Source organism: Chaetodon trifascialis, chromosome 12 (genome assembly GCF_039877785.1).
Source record: "Chaetodon trifascialis isolate fChaTrf1 chromosome 12, fChaTrf1.hap1, whole genome shotgun sequence".
In the NCBI taxonomy this organism is placed as follows: domain Eukaryota; kingdom Metazoa; phylum Chordata; class Actinopteri; order Chaetodontiformes; family Chaetodontidae; genus Chaetodon; species Chaetodon trifascialis.
This window is the reverse complement of record NC_092067.1, coordinates 8,626,563-8,649,248: the sequence shown is the minus strand read 5'-3', so window position 1 is coordinate 8,649,248 and position 22,686 is coordinate 8,626,563. Positions and strand designations below refer to the sequence as shown.

The window sequence follows — 22,686 nt, the reverse complement described above, 5'->3', positions numbered from 1 at the left end:
TCAAGTGCGATCGACAATGTGTTTCTTTAACTCTAAAATATGCATTAAATTAACATGGTGCTGGTTGCATACTTAGTTTTTGATTTGGGATGAGATGCGGTAGGAAAGTCCCATCCTGCTGAAAACAATCCACTCAATTTTTTAGCCCCAGGTGTCAAGTACGGTGTCCATTATTTAAACTGAACTTTTTCTTGTGTTGCTTGCTTTCTACACTAGGGATGCAGTGAAGGAGCCACGATGTCTGGGACTGCTCCTCCCTACAGTAATCAATAAGGATGTACAGCTCCATACACACCAGGTGCTCAGCCCAGCTGCTTCGAGGGGTGAGGGTACAAGGGTAGAGAGAGGAATCAGGCGCAGATGTACAGTATCATCGTTATTCATGCAAAGAGAGTCAGGATCAAGTTCATAGGAGGCTAAATTGAACACACAGAACACGTTTCCTGGAAATACTGCAATAATTTGTAGTGTGCACGGCAGAAAACAAGCAATCATAAATCAACAAAAAGAATGTAGATGAGAACTGCGATGGTCACAATGCATGAATGTAATGGTAAAACATGTGTCTCAGCTTGCAAAAATAAAGAATACCCACACCATACGCTTTTTATCTGTGCTTTATGGACAGTGTTTATGAAAGATGGACTTGATACCTGAGAGGTGGTGGAACGCAACAAGCACATTTAGTGTGCTGTACTTGAGTAATTTACTAGAGTATTTTTATTTTCTGGACTTTAAACTTCACAACTCACTACATTTGAAGGGATGACTGTACATTTGTACAGATTAAGATTTGACAATACAAATAAGATTATAAAATGTGACACAGTGATGCATATTTAATTGCCCAGCAGCATTTAAAATTATAGAAATTAGCTGTACCTCGACTAAGTACAGCATTCGAAGGGTTTCACGTTGTAAAACATCAATAAGACTGAAGCATAATATGTGATAGTAATTTATTTAACACTACCAAGAGCCATTCTCCCGCAAAACTTGTTCTTTGTTTTGCACATTATTAAAACACTTTTCTTATAATACTTACGTATTTTTACTTACGGAAGAGTTTCGGATGCAGGACCTGAAAGAGAGTAGGCCTATTGTAAACCGCAACGTCTCCTGTAATCACGTTAACGCTCTTCATACTTCTTCAGTAACTGAATACTTATGATGAGGGAAGGTGCAGCACGATACTGCCCACTAGAGATAATGATCCAGTGGATGAATACATTTGTACCACAGTGAGCAGTGAAGCGGACTCTCAACAGGTGGTCGGTCAGAGCACTTTTTCCTGCAGGAGAAATGAACGAAAGGTGGGATGAACTCTCATCCTGTCTACGATCTCGCGTTAGTACTTTGCGTTACCAGGGGAACGCGAGCCCGAGAAGTTACCGCTGTCAGCTCTGCTATTGACCGTCGTAATGAATACCGGAGCTACAGCATCTCTTCAGTAATTCACAGGTAAACAGACATGAGTGCAACAGCTTCGCTTGTGGTGGAAGTAATGTAGAGTCCTCTCAACGCTTTCGGCAATACCATCCATTCATTCCAAGGTTGGTACCTGAGTTAGCCAGCTAACGTTAGCTTGCTAATGCTATCGTAGCTAACAAACTGTTGTTGCCTGCTGCTCCTAGTTTCAACCTAACACCAACTTTAACAACTCTGTGGACCCTGACTTCTCTTTCGTAAGTAGCCTGGCAACTTTAAGTGACACTAGACAAGTACCGAGTGACTTAAAGGATCTGTATTTTCGACAATGGAGTTTAAATAGCTAACATTACCAGGGTCAATATGGGTTCACTACATTTACTTTTTCCAGCGAGCTAAGCCATTGACGGTTCGCGCTAAAATTCAATAACCTCAGTGCCAGGTCATAGAAATGACGGCTGACACCACGCTATTGCAAGAGTTATTTTCTGTCACTCACTGCGTTTATTATAATTCGGTTTGTTCCTCGGTTGTGCAGTGTCACCTTATTCAGTGAGGTTGTGTTGGAACCACTGAACCAGTGTTGTATTGTAACGTTACTTTTGTTTTCGCGCAGGCACATTTGTCAGAGAAGCCAGTGATTCATATTCTGCAAAATGCCGTCACCACAAGTCCTCCAGCCGGTTCTTAAAATGAAGGTGGATGAGCTCTTTCTCAACTGGTTGAGTGATCCTGCAACCCAGTCACTTCTCAAAGATTATCTTGACCTAATCAAAAGCGGACAACACATTGATCTGAGCAGTGGCGGCGCCCAGGACAAAAGGTCGTTCACCTTCAATGAGAACAACAATGTGGCATCCCAAAAGAACCTGGCAGAGAAGAAGACGGCTCCCCTCGGTACTCCCTCCAGCCCACCCTCTGCCAGTACCCTGCCCTCTGGCAGTAGTAGTAACACCAGAGTGACCGGGCCCAATGGCAGAGTACTACGGAGATCTGTCAGCACAAAAAAGGTATTTCATATACTGAAACAGCAAGATAATAGACTGAAAAACATTTAAATGGTTGTCATCAGATTTCTATAAGCGTGCAGCTGATCACTCATGGCCATCATTTGTAATCCTTTTACACAGACAGCTATGAAACAATTTTACAGGGTTTAACAAGATTCTTGAGATATCATGCCACAGGGCTTTCATCCAAGGTTGCTGTTAATAACAATAATAAGGTGTGTCCTGCAGTTTCAGTCTTTGTCCTGTTGCCATGTGAGGTACTCATGACTTCAGGGTGTGTTGCAGTCATAGTCTCAATAAGCCCTGTCACTGTTTGGCAGTGGGTACTTGCAGTAAAATCTAAGGTGCAGTTAGAGAAGGGTGATATACCTTTATTTTGCAATGCACATTGACTGTAATTGAATCTCAGACCCATATCCATCACATAGATTTAAACAGTCATGTTGTGTTTTGGTTAACTATACACTCAGTTACCAGGTTATTATCTGATTCCAATACTGGAATGAATTCCATAGTTTCTGAAGTTAAGTTAATAATCATCTTAACCACAAACAGGATAACTTCCTTAGAAACTTTACATAGACCAAATGGATGTGTAACACTTGCAGAAATGATGTGTTTGATCATTATTTATTTTTTAGGCATTGAGTTTGCTAAAACATCTCACAGTTAGTCATTCAATTGTTAAAAAGGTTGCACAAAAAAGTTGTCTCAGTAGGCCCTTTTTGCACAAGACATTTTAACATGTTCAGTATAAAAAGCACAGGTGTAATTAATAATGATTGATATTTAGCTGCTTTATTTTCATGGTTCGGGTATTTTGCATTTTGGCTTACTGTCAGGGATCACTTGGACACTTGAATAGTATGAAGCCAACATTAATGTGGTGGTAATACTTTTATTATTATTTTTACAGGCCAAAATATCTGAAAACCCTCCAAATGTAACCACTGATCCAGATTATGTTGATGCTAATTCTGCTTTCATTGGTGTGCTAACAAGTGGACCCTGCACCAGTAATACAGCTCACCAGACAGCATACATATCCAGTTGTAAATGGATGTTGTTGATCTTTTTCCTTTAACCTCCAGTTTGTATAATTTCCTTGTGGTTATGGAATCTGTCATGTTGTTAGCAACAACAGTTGCTGTCTTTTTTTTTTTTTTTTCTAAACACAAACAACAGCAGTACCCAGAGTTGGACAATGTTCAGACCCTACACACAGGGGCTTTAATGAATTCATGTAATCAGCCCTGACTGTTCATAGATTTTAATTTCTGGTCTCTCAGGCTTGACCCTAATGTGTCCTCTGGGATCTTTATTTTCCCAGGCTGGCCACAAGAGGCTGCTGAGTAGCCTACAGGATCAAAGTCATTGAAGGGCTGTCCAATCTGGACTATCATAGTGGAGCCTCCATGTCTGTAGGCATATGTACTGATTATTAGTCAAATACTTTCCAAATGTTCAGGCCTCACCCTCGAATTAGTGTGGTATGAGAGGTGGGAGTGTCTGAACCTAGCCTATCCCTGGCACTCTAGTTGCTCCTTTCACTCTTAATGTTGTATATCTTATACTGTGACTCAAGTCTCTAGAGGTAAATAGAATTTTTTGCTTTGGATGCTTCAATTATAGAAGAAATCAAGAAGCACAAAGCAGTTAAAGGGCTCAAAATGTTTTTGTATGTTTGTTCAAGCACTGCCATTCTGTCAAGATGAGAAGTTGTGAACATAGTGAGTGTAATGACAGTGAGACAGCAAGACAGCTGGGGGTACATGCTCTTAGAAACTCTGCCTTCTACATGTTGTTGACATGCTGAAGACAGGTATGAGGAGACGTTCAAGTGGTCACTGGTGCAACACGTGTTTTGTGAAACACCACGGCTGGACAGTTCAACCTAATCTTATACTCACAGCAAGGCAAAGTGTGTCTTGAAGATGATGATGATGATTTTTTTATTATTATTGTGTTACAAATCAATTTAAGCCAGATCCAGAGTATAATTTTCTACAAAGGTGTCTTGGCACCAGATTTCATAGATTACTCATGAAGCATATTAACTTTAACCAGCTAGAACAATGCTTCGTTTTCCATTCTTTTCAGATGAATGTAGCGGTAGGAAGAGGATGGAAAAAGAGAAAAGCCTCCTCAGTCTCCTTTGTGGATTTCAGGCTGTAGTTTTTTCACAAGAGTCATCAGTTGAACAGTGAGAGGCTTGACTGGTGAATTTGATTTTAACATCCATGTCTCTTTCCTCCCAGTGACCTTTGGCCCCAAATGGAACCCTCTCACCCCAGATTAATATAAAGCAATTGCTGGCCAGTTTGTGTATTCTGCTGTGATGTGTCATGGCATGTGGTCACACTATTAAGGGGATTGGGAGCTTGTATCAAGTAATACTTCTATTTTAAGACAACAAAATGAATTCCTGCATACAGATGCATTCTTCAAAGGATTACTCAAAAATTCAATTTATGTCAACGCTGATGCAGACTGGAACAGCTGGTCTGACTTTGACATCAGACACTGATATAGATAGCCTTGGTTCCCTTCTGTTGGCATTAGGTACCCGGAACTCTGCCAGTGAGATGAGGTGTGGCAGCACAGCCATCCTGTGTAATTTACTCTGAAACGACTTGTAATAGATGCCATTCATTGTCAGAATATGTGGTCCTAGATCTTTTATTTACACTATGTACAGTAAATATCAGCTTCCCATGAAGACTTGCTGTTCAGTTCTACTGTGTAGCTCAACACCTAAAATTTCCTCCGTGTTGTGAGTGCAATAGGTCACACACACTCAGTGGTTTAGTGATATAGAGCAGTAGAGATAAATGTGCTTTGAGGCTTACTTTTTCTACTCTTGTCAGTGTCTGCATTTAGGATCATAGGTTATTTCTCAAGATGTATTTTTATAACGTGCTTGGTTGGGCTCAGCAACATTGAAGCTATTTGAAGCAGGGGTCTAGGGTCATGTTATCAGTTGCCTGACCTGTCAGGGAGAACCAGGTTTGAAACTGTTTCCCGCAAGAGGCCTCTATTTTTTGAAGTCTTGGCTATTTGTGAGTGTGAAGAGTATGATTGCAGATTTTGGGTTTTGTTTGGGTTCAGCAGGTCTAGGCCTGTTATGAGATACCACAATGTAATATGAGGTTTCTGTTAACCTATGCATTTTAATGATGTTTATCAGGTCCAGTGGCACCTTCTGCATTCCCAGTTTTGTTTTGTTTCTGAAAAGTGATCTGATATTTTAGATTTTTTTGTACCCAAGTTTTGTCCTTAGTCTCAATTGACCTGTTGTTTTTGCAGCTTCATTACATTCTGAACTTAAAAAAATAATTGCATTAAGTAAAAACATAAACTCTAAACACAAATACCGCTTGTTCAGTGTGTGTGTGTGTGTGTGTGTGTGTGTGTGTGTGTGTGTGTGTGTGTGTGTGTGTGTGTTCACAAAATGGACATTGCAATAATGAATAGGTTAAATTCACTTGGTCTCTAAGGCTGCGGTCTCGGACAACTAATTACGATAAAGTATAAAGTTGTAGTGTTTACATAGTACTTATGTAACGCTGTTGTGCAAGTGCGGGGCACCTTGTGTACTGTAACTCTTTATCTGCAGCTTCTTTATTTTGGTGCTCTGACCCTTTGCTCCATTTCCTGTGCCACATAGACAGCATAGATTTTTCAGTAAACCTCCATGGTAGCTCGACTCTGCTTTTGCATTACTCCTTTCATGCAAGCTAGCCAATCTGCTCACATCATGTTCTTCTTGTTAGCCTTCCCGTAGCCCACCATGCTGTCAGTCAGTCAGGCCTATTTTTGGCCCACGTTCACATGTATCCCAAATCCCTGTCTCAGACATGTGATTGTGGTGGATTGAGCTGGAGCTTTCTGGATTTCACAGCAGCATCGGTTCTGTATCCATGCTGTGAACCAGTTGTGGTTCTACCCCACTGTCATGAGATGGTTTTCATTTGCCACTGTGTGGATTCACTATAGAACATGTAACTGGATCAGCGGTCTTTAGTGATGCACATACTGAAGCCAGCTGAACATAGTATTTGTGGGACACCATGTATGCATGTATTGACAGATTGGAGAAGCCCTCTGGGGAGTTTTGATCAGCTTTGTCCCACCCTTCCGCAGTCTATTGCTCTCTGCTGTAGCTGCCTGTTTGCCCTGCATGTTATCTCTTGAATAGTTTAGTTTAGTTTTAGAACAACAGTATTGAATGCCATTTTGATAGAAGCTCGGCTAAGAACCTCAAGAACCTGTAAATACTCATCTGACTGCTGGGAGTTATAACATCTAGTCTTGTCAATAGTCACTAACTCTGGAAAGTATGTTTCATAATCTCATTTGTTATGTAATGACGTGAATTTGGCTGGACAGACACATGTTTCTGTACAGATCAAATTTAGCAGTCTACAGATTAGACACATGTGGGGTCCGCCCAAGTTCTCGTGTTTTTCTGTTTGTCACAGTGGCCCATAAGCATGTGGATGTAGTACTTTAGCAGCCGACTGATAGTTGCCTCAGAGGATGATGTTGTTTGGACAATCTGCCTGCAGTAGCCCTAAGATGATTAAGTTGGTGATATTGCTTGTTGGTGCTTGTCCAGTCTGGTTATTTAAAAATCACATGCTTCATGCGATTCCATATTAAGCTTACATTCAGAACCTGTGTGTTTTTGCATCTGTATTGTAGCTGTTCACACCATGTGTTCCTGGATTTTTAAACACAGACAGGGTTGTTCCCTCAGATGTAAACCAACACATCATTATCCCCACTGCGCGGCGATACTTCTGTTTATGAAACATACTTCAGATTTTGTTTGCTCAAACACAAAAACGAACAGAACAGTATTCCATGTGAGTTGACAGTTTCATCTGATCTACCAGGTTTTATTTTGGCTGCAGTGCTTTCCTTTCCATATTTGGTTTGAATTGATGAGCGTGAACAAAAGGCAGCCAGTGTGAAAAGCCATCACACAAACAGCTTATCAAGCATGTGCAGTGTCCTGTATGGGGGATAACAGGAACTGGGTTTGAGCATAAACCCATGGAAAACTGTGTACTTTGTGATCTAAAAATACTGTGGGTGTGCTTTCACTTTGTGTGTAAAATAACAATAACATGAACAAATATACGTTTATTATTGTAGTCTACTGATATGGACATCTCTACACTATTTATGTTTAATTAGCAATTACATCAGTAGAAATATAGGTATTGGGTTTTCTCTGTGTACAGTCAGGGGAGAGAAGGCAAGCTGTTAGATCAGCATATTGATGGAGAATTGATGTAATTGCCATCACTCTTGGACAGGAGCAACCGGAAGCGGATGTTTGTTTGAGGACTAAAGATACTCCCTTGTTTCTCCAGATCTAGTTTCTTGGATTGCCCAAACTGTGCTTGCTGGTGCTTTTAATAGGCACAGACTGGTTCGGTCATCATTCTTTGAATTTGACATTTCTCCCCTTCCCCCCAACCCCCTCTATTGCCCATCAACTATAATAAGACATGGAATGGCTGGCAGCCCAAGCTTGCTAAGCGAAGGCAAAACAAAGACCACCATAAGATCGGATGCAGAAGAGTTGATTATATGTATGTCTTACAGTTGTGTGTGTGTCATCTGATGATTTGACCTACATTTCTGTTATCTGTTATTAAGTCGTCGCACCTTGGTTGTTTTCTTTATTTGCCAGTGCCTCATCATGTTTATGTTGTCTGTCTGCTGTTCTTGTGATTTATACTTCAAGGTAAATTTAATAACAGATTACAGATTTAGTAGAAGTAATGTGTCTTTCATTATACTCCATTTTCTCAGGGGTTTTATTTTGAATTTTAAACTTAGTGTCCATATGGACTGTCCAAAGGAGGGCCATTCCAGCTTGTATGGAACAGAGCACAAATAAAGTTTCCCTGAAGTATTTAATAGTGTGAGAGCTTTTCATGTATGAGCTGCTTGTCAACATGATATTGAGGTGCATCCCTCAACTGGCTCCTGTGGCTGCTGCAAGCTGCAACAACAGGTCTGTCTCTTTACATAACCTTCCATGAGCACTGAGGAATGCAAACTGGAAAGGGCAGATCCATTGCACACACCCCTCCCTTCCCGCACATACACCAAGTGACTCTCACACACATACACCCCGTCACTTCTTATCTCCCCAGCAGCTTTGAGGCAAGGGCTCCCTGACCCTGTGCAGTGTGTGTGTGCCTGTGTGTATGTGCATGTTATGTAGTGACTGGGACAGAGCAGCAGCAGGCAGAGCCGAGATTGTGCGACCAGATCTGGAATGGGAGAGAGAGTCACAGTAGCAGCTGCTCCCTTGCATTAAGAGGCTCTCACCCTGACAGAGGACAATCACAGGGACACAGACACAGAGGACTTCCACTGCTGCCACTGCCTTTTGCTTACAGTGCCGTCTGGTACAGAGTGATTTGTACCATCAAGAGGCTAACACTGGATTGAGTGTTGTGTTTGTGTATATGTGTTCCCCGTCCTGTCTGGAGCAAGGATGAGGATGAGGGAGCTGTCTCTGCGTCAGGACCCAGACCTGAGGAAGGAGTTGGCTCTGCTGGCACGCGGCTGTGACTTTGTTCTGCCCTCTCGGTTCAAGAAGAGGCTCAGAGCCTTCCAACAAGGACAGGCAGGTGTTTGTATGAGTGTACCCTCTACCACTCTGACTTTGCTGGCCTGTCAACCAGTAGGCAGGATTTATTAATGTGTACCAGTTTCTTTGGGCTCCATGTGTTGGTTATTTACGTTTACATTTTTGCAGGCCATTGTTAAACTTCAGTAATTGTAGCTATTCCTCACTGTTACCAGTTATTCTTCACAAAGTGGTTCTATACTGCAGGTTTTATTGGAGCCTGTTACACCTTGGGCAGGTGAGGACAAGTGAGCAGTTAGATCACTTTCACTATGTGTATTCAAAGTAGCTTCCACAGTGATGTGGCACGTGAAATGTGATTGTTACACAGTCATATCCACTTTTGTTAGTGAATTGCTCCTGCAGTTTTGTGGGTAGAGAATATTCGTCATTCGTACAGACAGATACGACATGTGAGCCTTGGTTCTTGGATGATGTTTCGTCTTGTGTGGTATGTCGTGCTTAGCCGCTTTGCTGTCCTCTTTCAGACCACATCATTGTGAATGTGCAAAATGTCATGGGGCTTAGCGGTTGTGCTCAAGAGCTCTGCTAGTGGTTAGCATGAAGCAAGAGAGAGGGGACAGTGTGGGGCAGGGCAACAGGAGATGTTTATGTCCTTTTATAGCCATGGCTGACACCAACACACAGGACAGAGAAGAGCAGAGGATCAGCAGCATTTATCATCCATCAGATTAAAATGAGCTTTGAATTAAAATTAGCACTGACAGAATACAGAGAAACAATGTCACATATACGTGTAGAAATGGACATGGATAGATTTAGACCCCTTATGTTCTTCTCTGCAATTTTAAGGTTTTCCATTGTTTTTTGTTGTTGATGTGATCGTTATATGTAGGCTCTGTCAAATCTAGCAAGAGGTGACAACAATGGGAGAAGAATGTGTTGGACCAAAAGCAAACAAGATGGTATTTTTATCTCCTAGCTGACGACTGTGTGGGTCTGTTTAGGTGATTATTAAAGGCCATGGAGACTGATCCAGTTAGCAAATTCTTGAGTCGTGTAAATAGTCTTTGGGTATGAGACGGCGATTGAGAGTGAAGCTTGCGCTGCTCAAGCTGATTTTAATAGTTGGCTAATACGTGCATCATAACATATTTGGATCCTAATGTATTCTGGCTTTTTATGTGTATGTTCATGAAATTATCTTCACCAATTCACAGCACAGTCCTTAGCTAGACACCCAGTGGAGATTCTAACAATGCAAATCATCTCCTCACAGTATTTCACTTATGTAATTGGCGTGGTCATGACAATAAAGCTTAATAGTATATGCTACAAAGCCCTCACACACTAAGCTATTATTTTGGGTCCTAGGCAGCTGTAGTTAAAAGGAGACACAGATGACCAAGTTTCTGAAAGTTTCTGTGTTAATGAGAGGTGTAGCACTGTGGAGTGGCATCTATTGGAGTTAGAACTGAGAAGAATTGAGTTGGTCAGGTACAGAGAGAGATTTTAAAAAATCAAGTTCAGCCTTGTATCCAGTAATGACCCTAAACTCTTACTGTACCTCTGCAGTTCAAACCTAAAACACACACATGCATCACATGCCAGCCCCGCTGCTGTTTCCAGGGCTGTCATTGACGACTGCTGTTCCCCTGTAATCATGTATATTGTTAAAACCTGGCCAAGGTGGTTTGCTCGCGCCTTCTTTTTAAGGGAACACACATTTTTGCATTATGACAGTGTGGTTGTCTAGGCCGTCACCGGGGCTGCCCACTAGAGAAAATATTGGTCTTTTTAATTGATATTCCGTTTCACAGTAGACATGTTGGCATGCCATAGCAGAAAAACACAGGTGTAATGAATGACATTAATAATGCCAATGTTCCATTGGGATGTGTCACTTCCAAGCTCATGATATTGTGAGTGCTGGCTCACACTCATAGCATACTGGGACACTTGAATCAGCCATTAGTCATGCTATTTGTAATGTGCATTTCCCTCAATGTTGTCAAAATGTCTGCTGTGAAAAGGCCAATTTATCGATTTAGGTGATAGTATGGTCTCCAGTTGAATGCAGCCATGAAGATGGATATGTTAAAATCCAGTCAGTATTTTTTGAGCATATAATGAACAAATATTCATCAACTTGTATCATAACATAAAGAGTGACAACTGACAATTGGACAATTGGAAATTGTAGTCTGAGGGTTCAACAGTTAGCATGACTGTGGCCACCAAATATGCCCTACAGCTGGCCTGCTGTGGCTAAGTTTTATCAGGTCTCTCCTGAGAATGGGCCTGCATGTCTCAGTGAGATTACCTGTCTAAACAAAGCTTAAATTCAACAAAATTCCCATACTGGGAGCCTTCACCTAAGCAAGGATACAGTTCCACAAACACTCTGATTCATTATGCGAAACAGTGAACAGTGCTTGTTGCTGGTTAATGATTAGTGTCTGCAAAAGATGGACTGTGAACTAAGAGACTGTGAGAGAATATGCACCATATATGTCTTCATTTTAAATGAGTACATATTTTCATTTGTAAATGTCTTTTTAATTTCCTGACTTGTCAGAGTTAGGGGTGGCTGATATAACCTAAAAGTTTTTTGCAGTGACATGCAGCATTACATCATGGTATCACAAAAATAAAAGGGATACTCCCCTCAAAACATGTTTCAACATCTTTTCACCTTATTAACAATGGAAAGCAATATTTAGAATATTGATTGACAACCCTACCCTGACATCTTGTATTAGCCAAATCGGCATTATATCAGAATCAGAATCAGAATGCCTTTATTAGTCCCCCTGAGGGGAAATTTCATTTCATTTACAGTTAGCAAGGAAAATAGTAGTTACAACTAGTTAAAACGACCATTTTGTTTACAGTTAGATTACAAATTATGCTGTTAAAGTCCAAAATGTATTTGTAAGAATTATTGTGAGGCCACAGATGTTATGATACTTTTCAGGTAGCTGTTGTATACAGCCCTTAAATTCCAGACTCTTTAACAGTATTTGATAAACAGATGATGTGTGGTTTCCAGCAACAGACTGAAATGATTGTCAGTCAAACCATTCTACACATATTAACGTCAGTCGATGCATCTTAATTTAAATTTATTAAGGAGTGACAGTCTATAAGAGGAGAATGTACAGTGTATCACAGGTGTATCTATTACAGATGAATGGATAATAATTATATATTGTATTATATTGAGTATGGGCCTTGGGGTTTGCTGAGATGTGGTTATAGTGCTATAGAGTTTGTGTTCAGGCCAGCCTTGGCACATCCTGGTATGCTTGAGCTGTGAGGTGTTAGCGCTTGCTAGCTTCAGTGGCTAACAGTTTATTTCTGTGTTTGTCAGGCCCAGGTGAGAACGGAGGAGCCCGTCACCACAGCGCTGAGTGAAAGCATTCCGAAGTTTCACTTCCCACAGGGCCGGCCCCAAGCCAACCTCAACATCGACAGCCTCATTTCCAAAATTGAGAAAATATTTTCCCAATTCCCAAATGAAAGGGCCACCATTGAGGACATGGGGCAGGTTGCCAAGGTGAGAATGTGATTTGTAGCATGGAGGTTCAGCTACCACCCAGCAGATTATTTTCTTTGGTGCCATTTTGTTCCTTACTTTATGAATGTTTGCTGATTTTAAACCTCTTGGAAAATATTATCTCTGTCTCCCAGAGGAATGTGAGACATGACCTGAGGGGAACCTGAGGGAACAGAGAAATGACAGCTAGGTTTCCTCAGGGAAGTCTTAGAGTGATGCAACACTGCTGATCGGCCCAATAGTGTCATGTGCGTTGCGCTGTTCTTTCCAGCCTTAAAGATCACATGTCTATCGAGGATGTTTAAGGGCGTATTTAATTCTCCACACACTGTCTCATCCCGTCTTCGTCCTTGTCTCCCTAGGCCTGCGAGTGCCCTCTTTACTGGAAAATGCCATTGTTCTGCTCTGCTGGAGGAGACAGGACCGGCTTCGTGTCCGTTCACAAGTTCGTGGCTATGTGGAGAAAGTAAGACAATAGCTCCTCTTATTCTCACTGGACCGCCGGTATACTCGCAGCCAAATGGCTCATACAATCTCCTCAGAACAATGATGACCACTTACTGAGATTGCAGACACTGCATGCAACTCTGTGCTATCATGACATTTTCCTTTTCATTTGTAAACAGAAATCATGCATCACAATGGCCTCACAAATGACCACCAGAGAATAGTTGCCGTGCATATACAGTATTTGAGCGAAAAACATCCATTCAGTGTCTTACTGCATGAGACTGAAAGGAACACCATAGGGCTTTTGTAATGCCGGCTGCACATTTAGCTGTGTGCTGAATGCTGTTGTATGCAATAGACGTGCTCTTGTATTAATGCGTGAGCCTCCAGAGAACTGGACAGACCTGGCCTTTGACTTGAGCTCATGACTGAGCCATTCTTAGATGAGAGGCCACAGTAGACACTTGCATTATTTCCCTGTTGCTACCATAACACTCAACGCTTATAGTCACCAGGCGGCCATTCAGAATCCTAATTTCAGAATGTATTATACCCGCACTTGCACTTTTTGAGGGGAACAATTTCAAGCTTGTGCTCTTAAAAGAATGATAAAAAGGATGGAGAGAACATAAGAGCAAAAGAGGGAGTAACCTTGCAACCATCTGTTCTCTCTTTTCTTCTCCAGAACTCTGCAGACCTGTCACGATGACGCTTCTAAATTTGTGCACCTCTTGGCCAAGCCTGGCTGTAATTACCTGGAACAAGACGACTTTATTCCATTCCTGCAGGTACTGGCTGCAGCACACCCAGGGAGAGGGCTGGACTTGGCATTGCGGGATGGCGGGATGGCAAAAATTGCATTGGCTTGGGTGGTGCAAACTGGACTTAATTTTTGGACTTCCCTGCTGAGGCAGTGCTTTTTCATGTGGCGGAAGACTAATTTAGGGATGTTACTGTAAGCCAGTAATATAGCGGAGGGGAGTTTACTGAAGGGAGGTTCCACCGGTGCAGGATTCAAGCTCAGCAGACATGTAGAGATTGAACTGGGTCTCATGTAAAACACATAATGTAAAACACAGATGCAGATTTCCCAAAATTTCTCATAAGTATAGTCAGTCAAACGGACTGTTTGGTCAGTCTTACCATGTGGACCTGCTGCTCTGACTTTCTGTGTTCTCATTCCGCCTGACAAGCTGTGTGTGCGCCATACTAGCCCCACCCTACACCTGATTCATTTTCATGCTGGCAGGAGCAGCTGGGCTGTACTGAGCACCCGTTAGCATACCAGCAGAGATGCCTTGTGGCACATGCTGGTTAATTTGTATGGTCCTGCTCAGCGAATCGCCTTTGACTGTTTTGATGAATGAAAGGCGGATTGCACTGGAGTAGATTTGACTGTCCCCGCCTGTTTCCTGTGCCCAGTGATTTATGTGTTTCTCTATGATTTAATTTCTCACAGTAAGAGTCAAAGAGGCATGACGGCTGCCCTGAAATAAGGCCTTTTAATTTCATTGCCGCCTTCGCATTTATGTCAACAATTCTTTTCCCCAGCAGAAGGGAAGGGGGTAGAATAAAGAAAAGACATGGGGGAGTTTCATGGCAAGAATATAGCTACAGTTCATTGAAATGCAGTACACCCCCTGTGACTTTATAGCATGAGGAAGGAGAGAAGGTTAAGCAGTCACTAGCAAGCAAACATCTTTTGTCTGGCCTTCTCACCACTTTGCTGTCAAATCAGAAAGGCTTAAGCTCATCCAAAAAACCGGTCGACCCAGTGTTTTCTGACTTCAAAGAAACATTTAAATTTGATGGCCTCTCCCTACCAGGCCTGGAGCCTCTTCTTTACATAGCCCAATTTCTAAAGCATATGGCATGACAGAATGATGTCAATAGACACTGACAACCTCTGACGTTCAAGTAAGTATGCATTTATATGCCTACTCTGGATGTCATGTGCTCTACCAAAAAAGAAAGACATGTGGTTTGCCATTAAACTCGTCTCCAAAAGTAACTGCAGAATTTAACTGAACATATGTATTTGTTATTGTAGTACACACAGTGTGTCACGGGGTTGTTCTTTTGCATTTATGTTTGTCAGTTTTGTGGGCCTGCTTATGGGAATGAGGCAGACATGCAGTAGAGACAAAGTGAGCTGACTGTACTTATGTTTTCAGGATGTGGTGAACTCACATGCAGGCCTGGCCTTCCTAAAGGAGGCACCGGACTTTCACTCACGATACATCACCACGGTATACTACCACAACACAAGTAACAGTACATTACTATCACAGCATTGGAAGCAGTGAAAGATTAAAATGGCACTGCATTGACTAAGTTTTGCTCATGCATTATTTATTTATATATGATAACACTGTCAATTGTTTTTCAGGTGATTCAGCGGATATTCTACAATGTGAATCGGTCATGGAATGGAAAAATAACATTTGCTGAGCTGAGGAAAAGTAACTTTCTTCAGGTATATGACAAAATAATTCAAACGCTTGTTCTTTGAACATCTAATGTTTTTAATATGCCAGACTTTGAAAGTCTTAAAAATGTCATGTATGGGGTCTTTTAATGTAAAATTTTATCTTCAGTTGCACAGTCACAGTGTATTTGTACAGAAATCTTAATGCTGAGCCCAATTTAATTATAGTATAATATATAATTCTAAGTAGTTGCAATTTATTTTTTATACTAATCACTTTTTCACTGAAGGAAACCTATGTTAATGATGTAAAGTTCATTAAATGAAAACTTCACTATATATTAATTTAGGTCTTACTTTTGTAGTTTCAGCCATCAGTTCACTCCATTGTGATAATGTTTCTCTCAACAAAGTAACAGATGATGTCTGGAAGCACTTGTAACGTCGTTACAATGCAGAAGTCCAACTGTGCAAAGCACGTGTGGGCAGATAATGAGACAGGTCGTAAACATGTCAGTGGTTTAATCAGATTCCCTGAACCCCTTTATTTGGAGCTGGTATAATTCCTCATTGAACCACACCAAGTATAGTAGGCTGAGCAAGAAAGTCTGTCTGTAAACTATAGCATGAAAAGGCAGCTGGGCTCATATTAACAGTATATTGATCACTAATTACAAGCAATTACATCTAATGTCTGACCAACTTTTTTTTTTCTCTCTCTCTTCATTCTGTCCCAGAACGTAGCCTTGCTGGAGCAGGAAGAGGACGTGAACCAGCTGACAGAGTTCTTCTCCTATGAACATTTCTACGTCATCTACTGCAAGTTCTGGGAGCTGGACACTGACCATGACCTCTACATAGACCAGAAGGACCTGGCACAGCACAATGACCAAGGTGCACTAGAACAGCTCGCCATCTTCAAGAAAACACAGCAGACTAAATCAAACTGTGAAAACACTTTTAAATATGTTGCAGAATTTGTTGCATTTGTCGTGTGCTGTGTATCCTATAATCACACACACAGTTCAAACAACGAAAGCCAAGTACTGAACACAACAGATGCACACTACATTAACTTTCCCTAACCTTCCCGGCATCCATTGGCACTGTCAGTGACTGAAACAACATGTAACAATAAAAAAGCATTTGTAAATGTCATTTGGTCCAGGTTTACTGCTCACACACAAACACTTACTCAGGGGAAAAAGACTTGTCTTTGACGCTTCCTCCCCACACACTCAGCACCACATGTTCTTGGTTGATGGTCTGTGAGTGAGGCAGGGGAAATGAGACACAAGATCAATAAGAGAGCAGCAAATATACTCTGCTCAAATGACGCCATGTCTGGAACAATTTCTTCCACCGTATGGTCAAAATGATGACCGGAGGATTTATAGCATTGTCAAGATAAAAAAGAGCCCCACTAGCCAGTGTGGATTTACAGTCTGTGAGAATGGATTGCATGTGTTGTGAAAAAGTTGTACATTAAATGAGAGAGCTGTTGCATAAGAGGCTTTTTTCCCCAACAGTCTGAATTATAAGTCATCTCTTCGCTGTATTTTTTCCTCAGCCATCTCCCTTAAGATGATTGAGAGAATATTCTCAGGAACAGTAACAAGGTAAGTTAAAAATGCAACGGGCTGAGAGGATGCTTACCGGATCTTTCTGATTTCTTTTTGAAGTTTTTTGCCTCACTTCCAGTTTCAGAAATGATTGTGTGGTTTGTTCCCTCAGAGACAGACGGGTGTATAAAGAAGGGCGCCTGAGTTATGCTGATTTTGTGTGGTTCCTCATCTCTGAGGAGGACAAGAAGACAGACACCAGGTATGTTGACTCACAGCGACACTGACTGCATCTTCTCTGTCTTTGTAACCTTTAAATCTTTGCTCACATACACGCCTGCTCGCTGCTCCTTCCCTCTTACTGTGTCCAGTATAGAGTACTGGTTCCGCTGTATGGACCTGGATGGGGACGGGGTGCTCAGCATGTACGAGCTGGAGTATTTTTACGAGGAGCAGTGTCAGAAGCTGGAGACCATGGCTATTGAGCCCCTTCCCTTTGAGGACTGCCTCTGCCAAATGCTTGACCTTGTCAAGCCTGAGGTGGAAGGTGAGAACCGTTTTACATTCGTACACATTCTGAGAAGTTCACACACAAGCGAGTCTGACAGGTTCCATGTTTTTTAACAGTGACAGTCAGACACTGTTTCATACATACGCAGTTTCAGGCCGGGGCATTGATCATTAGGTGGGTGGACATTTACAGATGAGACACTGGCTGCCTGACCTGGACCGTCTGCTGCCAGCTGTTGGTGTCATCCACACAGTCAACAAATTCCCTCCAGCACTTAGCTTCACCATTATGCCAATTACAAGACACTAGTCCATGGTGAGGGTATGCATGTTTAGTATTGATAGCCACAGCAAGAATGCGACCCTTTCTTGACCCTGTGGTATGCTGTTCTAGTTGAGCTGTGGAATATTACATGTAATATGAGATGTAACAACTTCTTGACTTTGCTCCACACTTATGCCTCCTCCCGACAACACAACTCTTTCAATCTGTGCAGATTTAAAGGTCTGATAAAATTTCACAGTAAATGTGACAACGTTCAGAAGATTTCTGGGCTGTGCTGTAGGCATATGAACTTGTGCACTGGCTGATAGAGATGTTACATTAGATCACAAGGAGCTTGACAAATGCAGATCAAGTGAGCCTGATGGGGTTCTCATAAACAACCTGTGGAGACTGTTAAAAATGCCACTGTTGAGATATACAGAATTTAATTCTGTTATCACCCAAAAGTCCCTTTTTTTGCTCTTTCAAAAGCAGAAACTACAATTTTTGACAGCTACAAAGATCTGAAAGTCACATCACTCCATTTCACGCTTCATCTCAGCTTCGTAAGCAGCAGCATGAGAAGGCATCCGTATAATGTTTCAAATTGATGATGTTTTTGATGGATGATTCATCATTTTATATCCTTGATGCAGTAAAAATCCAAACATTTGCTTGAAACTAATTCTGAAATCAGAGATTCCACCTATTTATAAATTTGATATCTTTGGCTTTCCAACAAAACAATTTGGACTCGACAGGTTTATTCTGAGAACTTTTTTTAAATCCTTTTAGAGACTAGATGATTCAGTGAACTGGAAGAAATGACTGACAGATTAATAAATAATAAAAGCAAAAATTAGTAGCAGCCCTAATTTGAAATATCGTGGTCCAGCCATAGTTTGATCTGTAGGCAAAGGATCACACCCTCAAGCCTTACAGGATGAGCCCCGGTGATTGTCAGTGCCAAAAACCCGACATTTATGGAGTTTGAGGCCAATTTTGAAAGGTCCATTGGATGGAAAAGTCAGGCAGAACACCCACGCCTCAAGACATCTGTCAAGCTGTCTGAAATGCCTGTTCTGTCCCTCGCAGGTAAGATCACTCTGCGGGACCTTAAAAGGTGCAAGCTGTCCCACATCTTTTTTGACACATTCTTCAACATTGAGAAATACCTGGACCACGAGCAGAAGGACCCATTCTCTGTTGTAAGGGTAAGGCTAAGCCAATGTCACCACATGCGAGGTAATATCAGCCCTTGTTTTCCTGTCAGAGGTCAAGTGGATCACATGACTTGTAATGTTTTTCAGGAGATGGAGCCAGACGGCCAGGAGGTCTCAGACTGGGAGAAATATGCTGCAGAGGAGTACGACATCCTCGTGGCTGAGGAGGCCGCCAACGATCAGTGTAACGACGTGTAAGTCTGATTTTCCTGAAAGGTCCATTAGATCGAGCTGCAAACCAGGGCCCAGATTTATCAAACGCCTCAAAGTGGAACTTGTGATTTGAGTAATTTATTATATTTCTTATGACTCTCAAGTTTAAGAGAGCTTGATGACTGCGGTGAGGAAACTTTGTGTACCTCGTCGATCAGCAGCACAATTTCTTTCCCTCTCCACTTTAGTTTTCTTTTTCTATCAGTTTCCACCCATTTCATCCCTTTTTGTAGACTATAAATATGTTAGATTGTTGTTAATTTCATGTGTTCACTGCTTCTGGAGATGAAAATGATTTTATACAAGTAAAATGAACTTTTTTAAGGAATTCATGAAAATAATGCATTTGTAAAATAACATGTCACTAAGTAATGTAGGCTAGATCCTTGTCTCTGATTGGCTGTTCCAGCTCGAGGCATACATTCCAGTTAAAGTTGCCTTTAAAAATTATTCCTACAGTTTGTTGCTTGCTTCATGTATATCTTATTCTTCGGTGACAGCACAGTACATTTCCACTCCTGTGTTGTCTCTAAATCCTTTTCTAAATCCTTGCAGATGTAATTGATCACATTTTGAAGACATTGAGTGATTTTTTTTTTTTTTAAGTTCATGTACTCAGATTTAATTTACATAGGTTTTAAAGTAGGTGTAAGTTTGGCTAAGTGCTGTCTCGTCGCTAAGACTGGGCTCTATGTGAGTGGGTCAGTGATAGATGAGGCTGCTGACAGGTATGTCGTGTGGCGGTTTTAGGAACACCACAGACTTCTAAAGACAGGCTGCTAACCAGAGCAGGTAAGACACTCAGGGTACCAGCAGAGACAGAGGCCGTGTTCAGACTGACAGCCAAAATCTATTTTTTTGGCACATCCAGATTCTGGATTCATCCAGAAGTCTGGACAAAAAAAAAAAAAAAAAAAAAGATTTTTGCAAATCGGATCCAAGCCATCTTTGGAGTTGGTTTGAAATGTGATTCCAGTTGGATTTCTACAGATGCGCCTCAGTCCAGATGCTCTGGCCACTCAAACTGGATTTCAAAGTGTTTTTTTGCCAATCCAGAGTGACGACAGCTGCTGCAGAAGCCATGCTTTTACGAGCAGAGCAGTGTGGAGGACAACACTGAGAACAACAGTCTTCTGTTTGACAGAGCGATTGTTTGTAGGGCCAGATGACGTATCGCTTGTCTCACGCTGCATTTGAAAGCCTTGTTGCTAGTGTGCATAGTTACTGACGCCTGCGCCATTACCAGGATGGTGATGTCTGGACACACAAATCCAGTCTGATCACTTGCAGTGAACAGTGGACAAACCAATTCAGTTTGCCTGCAGTCTGAACAAAGCCAAGGTGTTCTCCTCCTTCTTATCCTTCTCTCTGGGCGAGTCTAGTCCTAAACCCACTCCTAGCTTCTATCCTCTCCCACCAGTCGGACCACACGGTTGACAGCAGGCAGTTGTTTTGTCAGACAGCAAAGTGTTGTGAGTGTTCAGGCACGTGTTAGAGCTGGGAGTCTGTTTTTGAACCAGACAGTTTGTGTCCATCCTCCTCTGCTGCTGCACCGTCTCTGTCCAGACCTTCTTGTGTTTCTCCTTCGTCCTTTCCAGTGGCACTGGTTTGTTGGAAATCTCCTCTCTGTTTGAAGGAGTAGTTTGATATTTTGGGAACTATGCTTATTTGCTTTCTTACCAAGAATTAGAGAAGATTTCTACCATTTTCATACCTGTGTGACAAACATGAAGCTACCACCGGCAGCTAATTAACTTATCGTAAAGGCTTGAAATGGCAAACAGTTGGCTTGGCTATCTCCAAAGGTAACAAAATTTCGCTACCAGCACCTCTAAAGCGCTTTTATTAACACCTTGTATCTCGTTTGTTCAATCTGTACAAAAAGTAAGTACAAACATGATAAGTCGTGCTTCGACGGGGGAATGTACCGGACTGTTTCTTGGCCAGGCACAGTAAATTCCTGCTGTCTTGTTACTATGAGGTTGCCAGTCAACAGTGGAAACAAGCAAGATACATAATCAGTGAGCTTTAGAGGTGCTGGCCATGTGTTACCTTTAGACAAAGCCAGCGCTAAGCTAAGACAACCAGCTTCTGTTGGCAGCTTCATATTCATCATACAGACCTGACAGCTGTATTCATCTCCTCTAACTCTCTGGAAGAAAGCAAATCTCCCAAATGTTCTTTTTTATTTCATTATTTTTCTTTCTGAGTGATATTACTCTGTATGTCTGTTTAGGTATGAGAATCCTTTGAGCCCATTAGGACAACACATCTCCAGTGAGCTGGGTCTGACAAAGAGACACTTCTTTGAGATCCCCAGTCCGCACTGCAACCTGGACCTGGACGAGTATGAATATGAAGATGACTTTGAATGACCGTCACCCCTGCTGAGCGCTGTGCGCTCCCAGACACGACTCGACCAGCTGTGTTAGTCGATGAATCACATCGAGTCCGGGATTCGCAGGTTCAGGCCCGGATCCCAAGCTGAGCAACAGGACACACTTCAATAAACAGGGCGTGAAAGCAAAACCAGAAGACACTGTCAGAGCGCTGTGGGGTCAGATGTGCTGGAGAAGATAGAGCATCACACATTTGACTAACAGGAGACATGAAGCGGTCTGAGCAGCTGGTTCTTCACAATGCTGCACTCCAGCAGATGTTTTCATATTTTCACCACAGCTGACGTCACAGCTGACATTCGCTCCATCCCCACATACTGACAAAGGAGAGGTTCTGTTCTGCATGCAATGCTTTGTACACATGTTTGGGGCGAGTGTTACTTCACCTTAACATCAGCACAGTGTAATCACATTCACACCAGCTAAACCACATTCTTCACACGCTGGAGCTCCTTGGATCGCTAGAAAGAAACCATGTTGATTTGATTCAGGTTCTGAACTAATTACCTTCTGAAGTCATTGGCTAACGTTACATTCCAGTGATCACAGCTGAATGTTTTCCGTACGACTGTAAATGCATTAGTGCTTGTTTGTCGAAATGAGAAGTTACTGTAAATGCCAAACAAGCCACCGTTGAGCCTGCTGCACACACACACACACACACACACACACACACACACGAGCACGCAGGTCAGAGCGCCACACACTGCGTAGATTGTACAGGTCCGTGTTCATTATGACTTAGATTTAATGTATGTGTGAGATGGGGTCATAAGTTATTAGAGATGAATTTATAAATAAGTGTAAATATTTATTTGGTGCTTGCTGTGTTGTAAATGATTTGGGCAGGTGTTTTAGACAAATTCTGTTTTTCTATGTTATTAAGTACTTCATTTGAATGTAATTTGACAGAACAAAAGGAACCAATTTTAAAATGTTTTGCTTTTCTTTAAATTAATAATAAAGGTTAATGGAAAAGTAAAGACAACACTCTGCGCAGTTTAATTCGATCCAGTCATTTTG

The 22,686-nt window shown here is 41.8% G+C and overlaps 1 protein-coding gene across 4 annotated transcripts; it reads left to right on the top strand.

The window, feature by feature from the left end:
* The first annotated feature begins 1,250 nt into the window (after positions 1–1,250).
* On the top strand, positions 1,251–22,637 carry ppp2r3b (protein phosphatase 2, regulatory subunit B'', beta). 4 transcript variants are annotated; one of them, XM_070976219.1, is made up of 15 exons: positions 1,421–1,553; positions 2,045–2,438; positions 12,428–12,613; positions 12,976–13,079; positions 13,749–13,851; positions 15,238–15,312; positions 15,453–15,539; positions 16,229–16,385; positions 17,062–17,110; positions 17,226–17,315; positions 17,425–17,600; positions 18,924–19,042; positions 19,139–19,245; positions 20,015–20,056; positions 21,501–21,580. In XM_070976219.1, exons 2-14 carry the CDS (start codon positions 2,085–2,087, stop codon positions 20,031–20,033), a joined length of 1,626 nt encoding a protein of 541 aa, XP_070832320.1. In that variant the 5' UTR covers positions 1,421–1,553; positions 2,045–2,084; the 3' UTR covers positions 20,034–20,056; positions 21,501–21,580. The 4 variants fall into 4 exon arrangements, with proteins under 4 accessions (XP_070832317.1, XP_070832318.1, XP_070832320.1 ...); XM_070976216.1 differs by lacking the exon at positions 20,015–20,056 and having other exon boundaries at positions 1,251–1,461; positions 21,501–22,637; XM_070976217.1 differs by lacking the exon at positions 20,015–20,056 and having other exon boundaries at positions 1,359–1,553; positions 21,501–22,637.
* Positions 22,638–22,686: the final 49 nt, after the last annotated feature.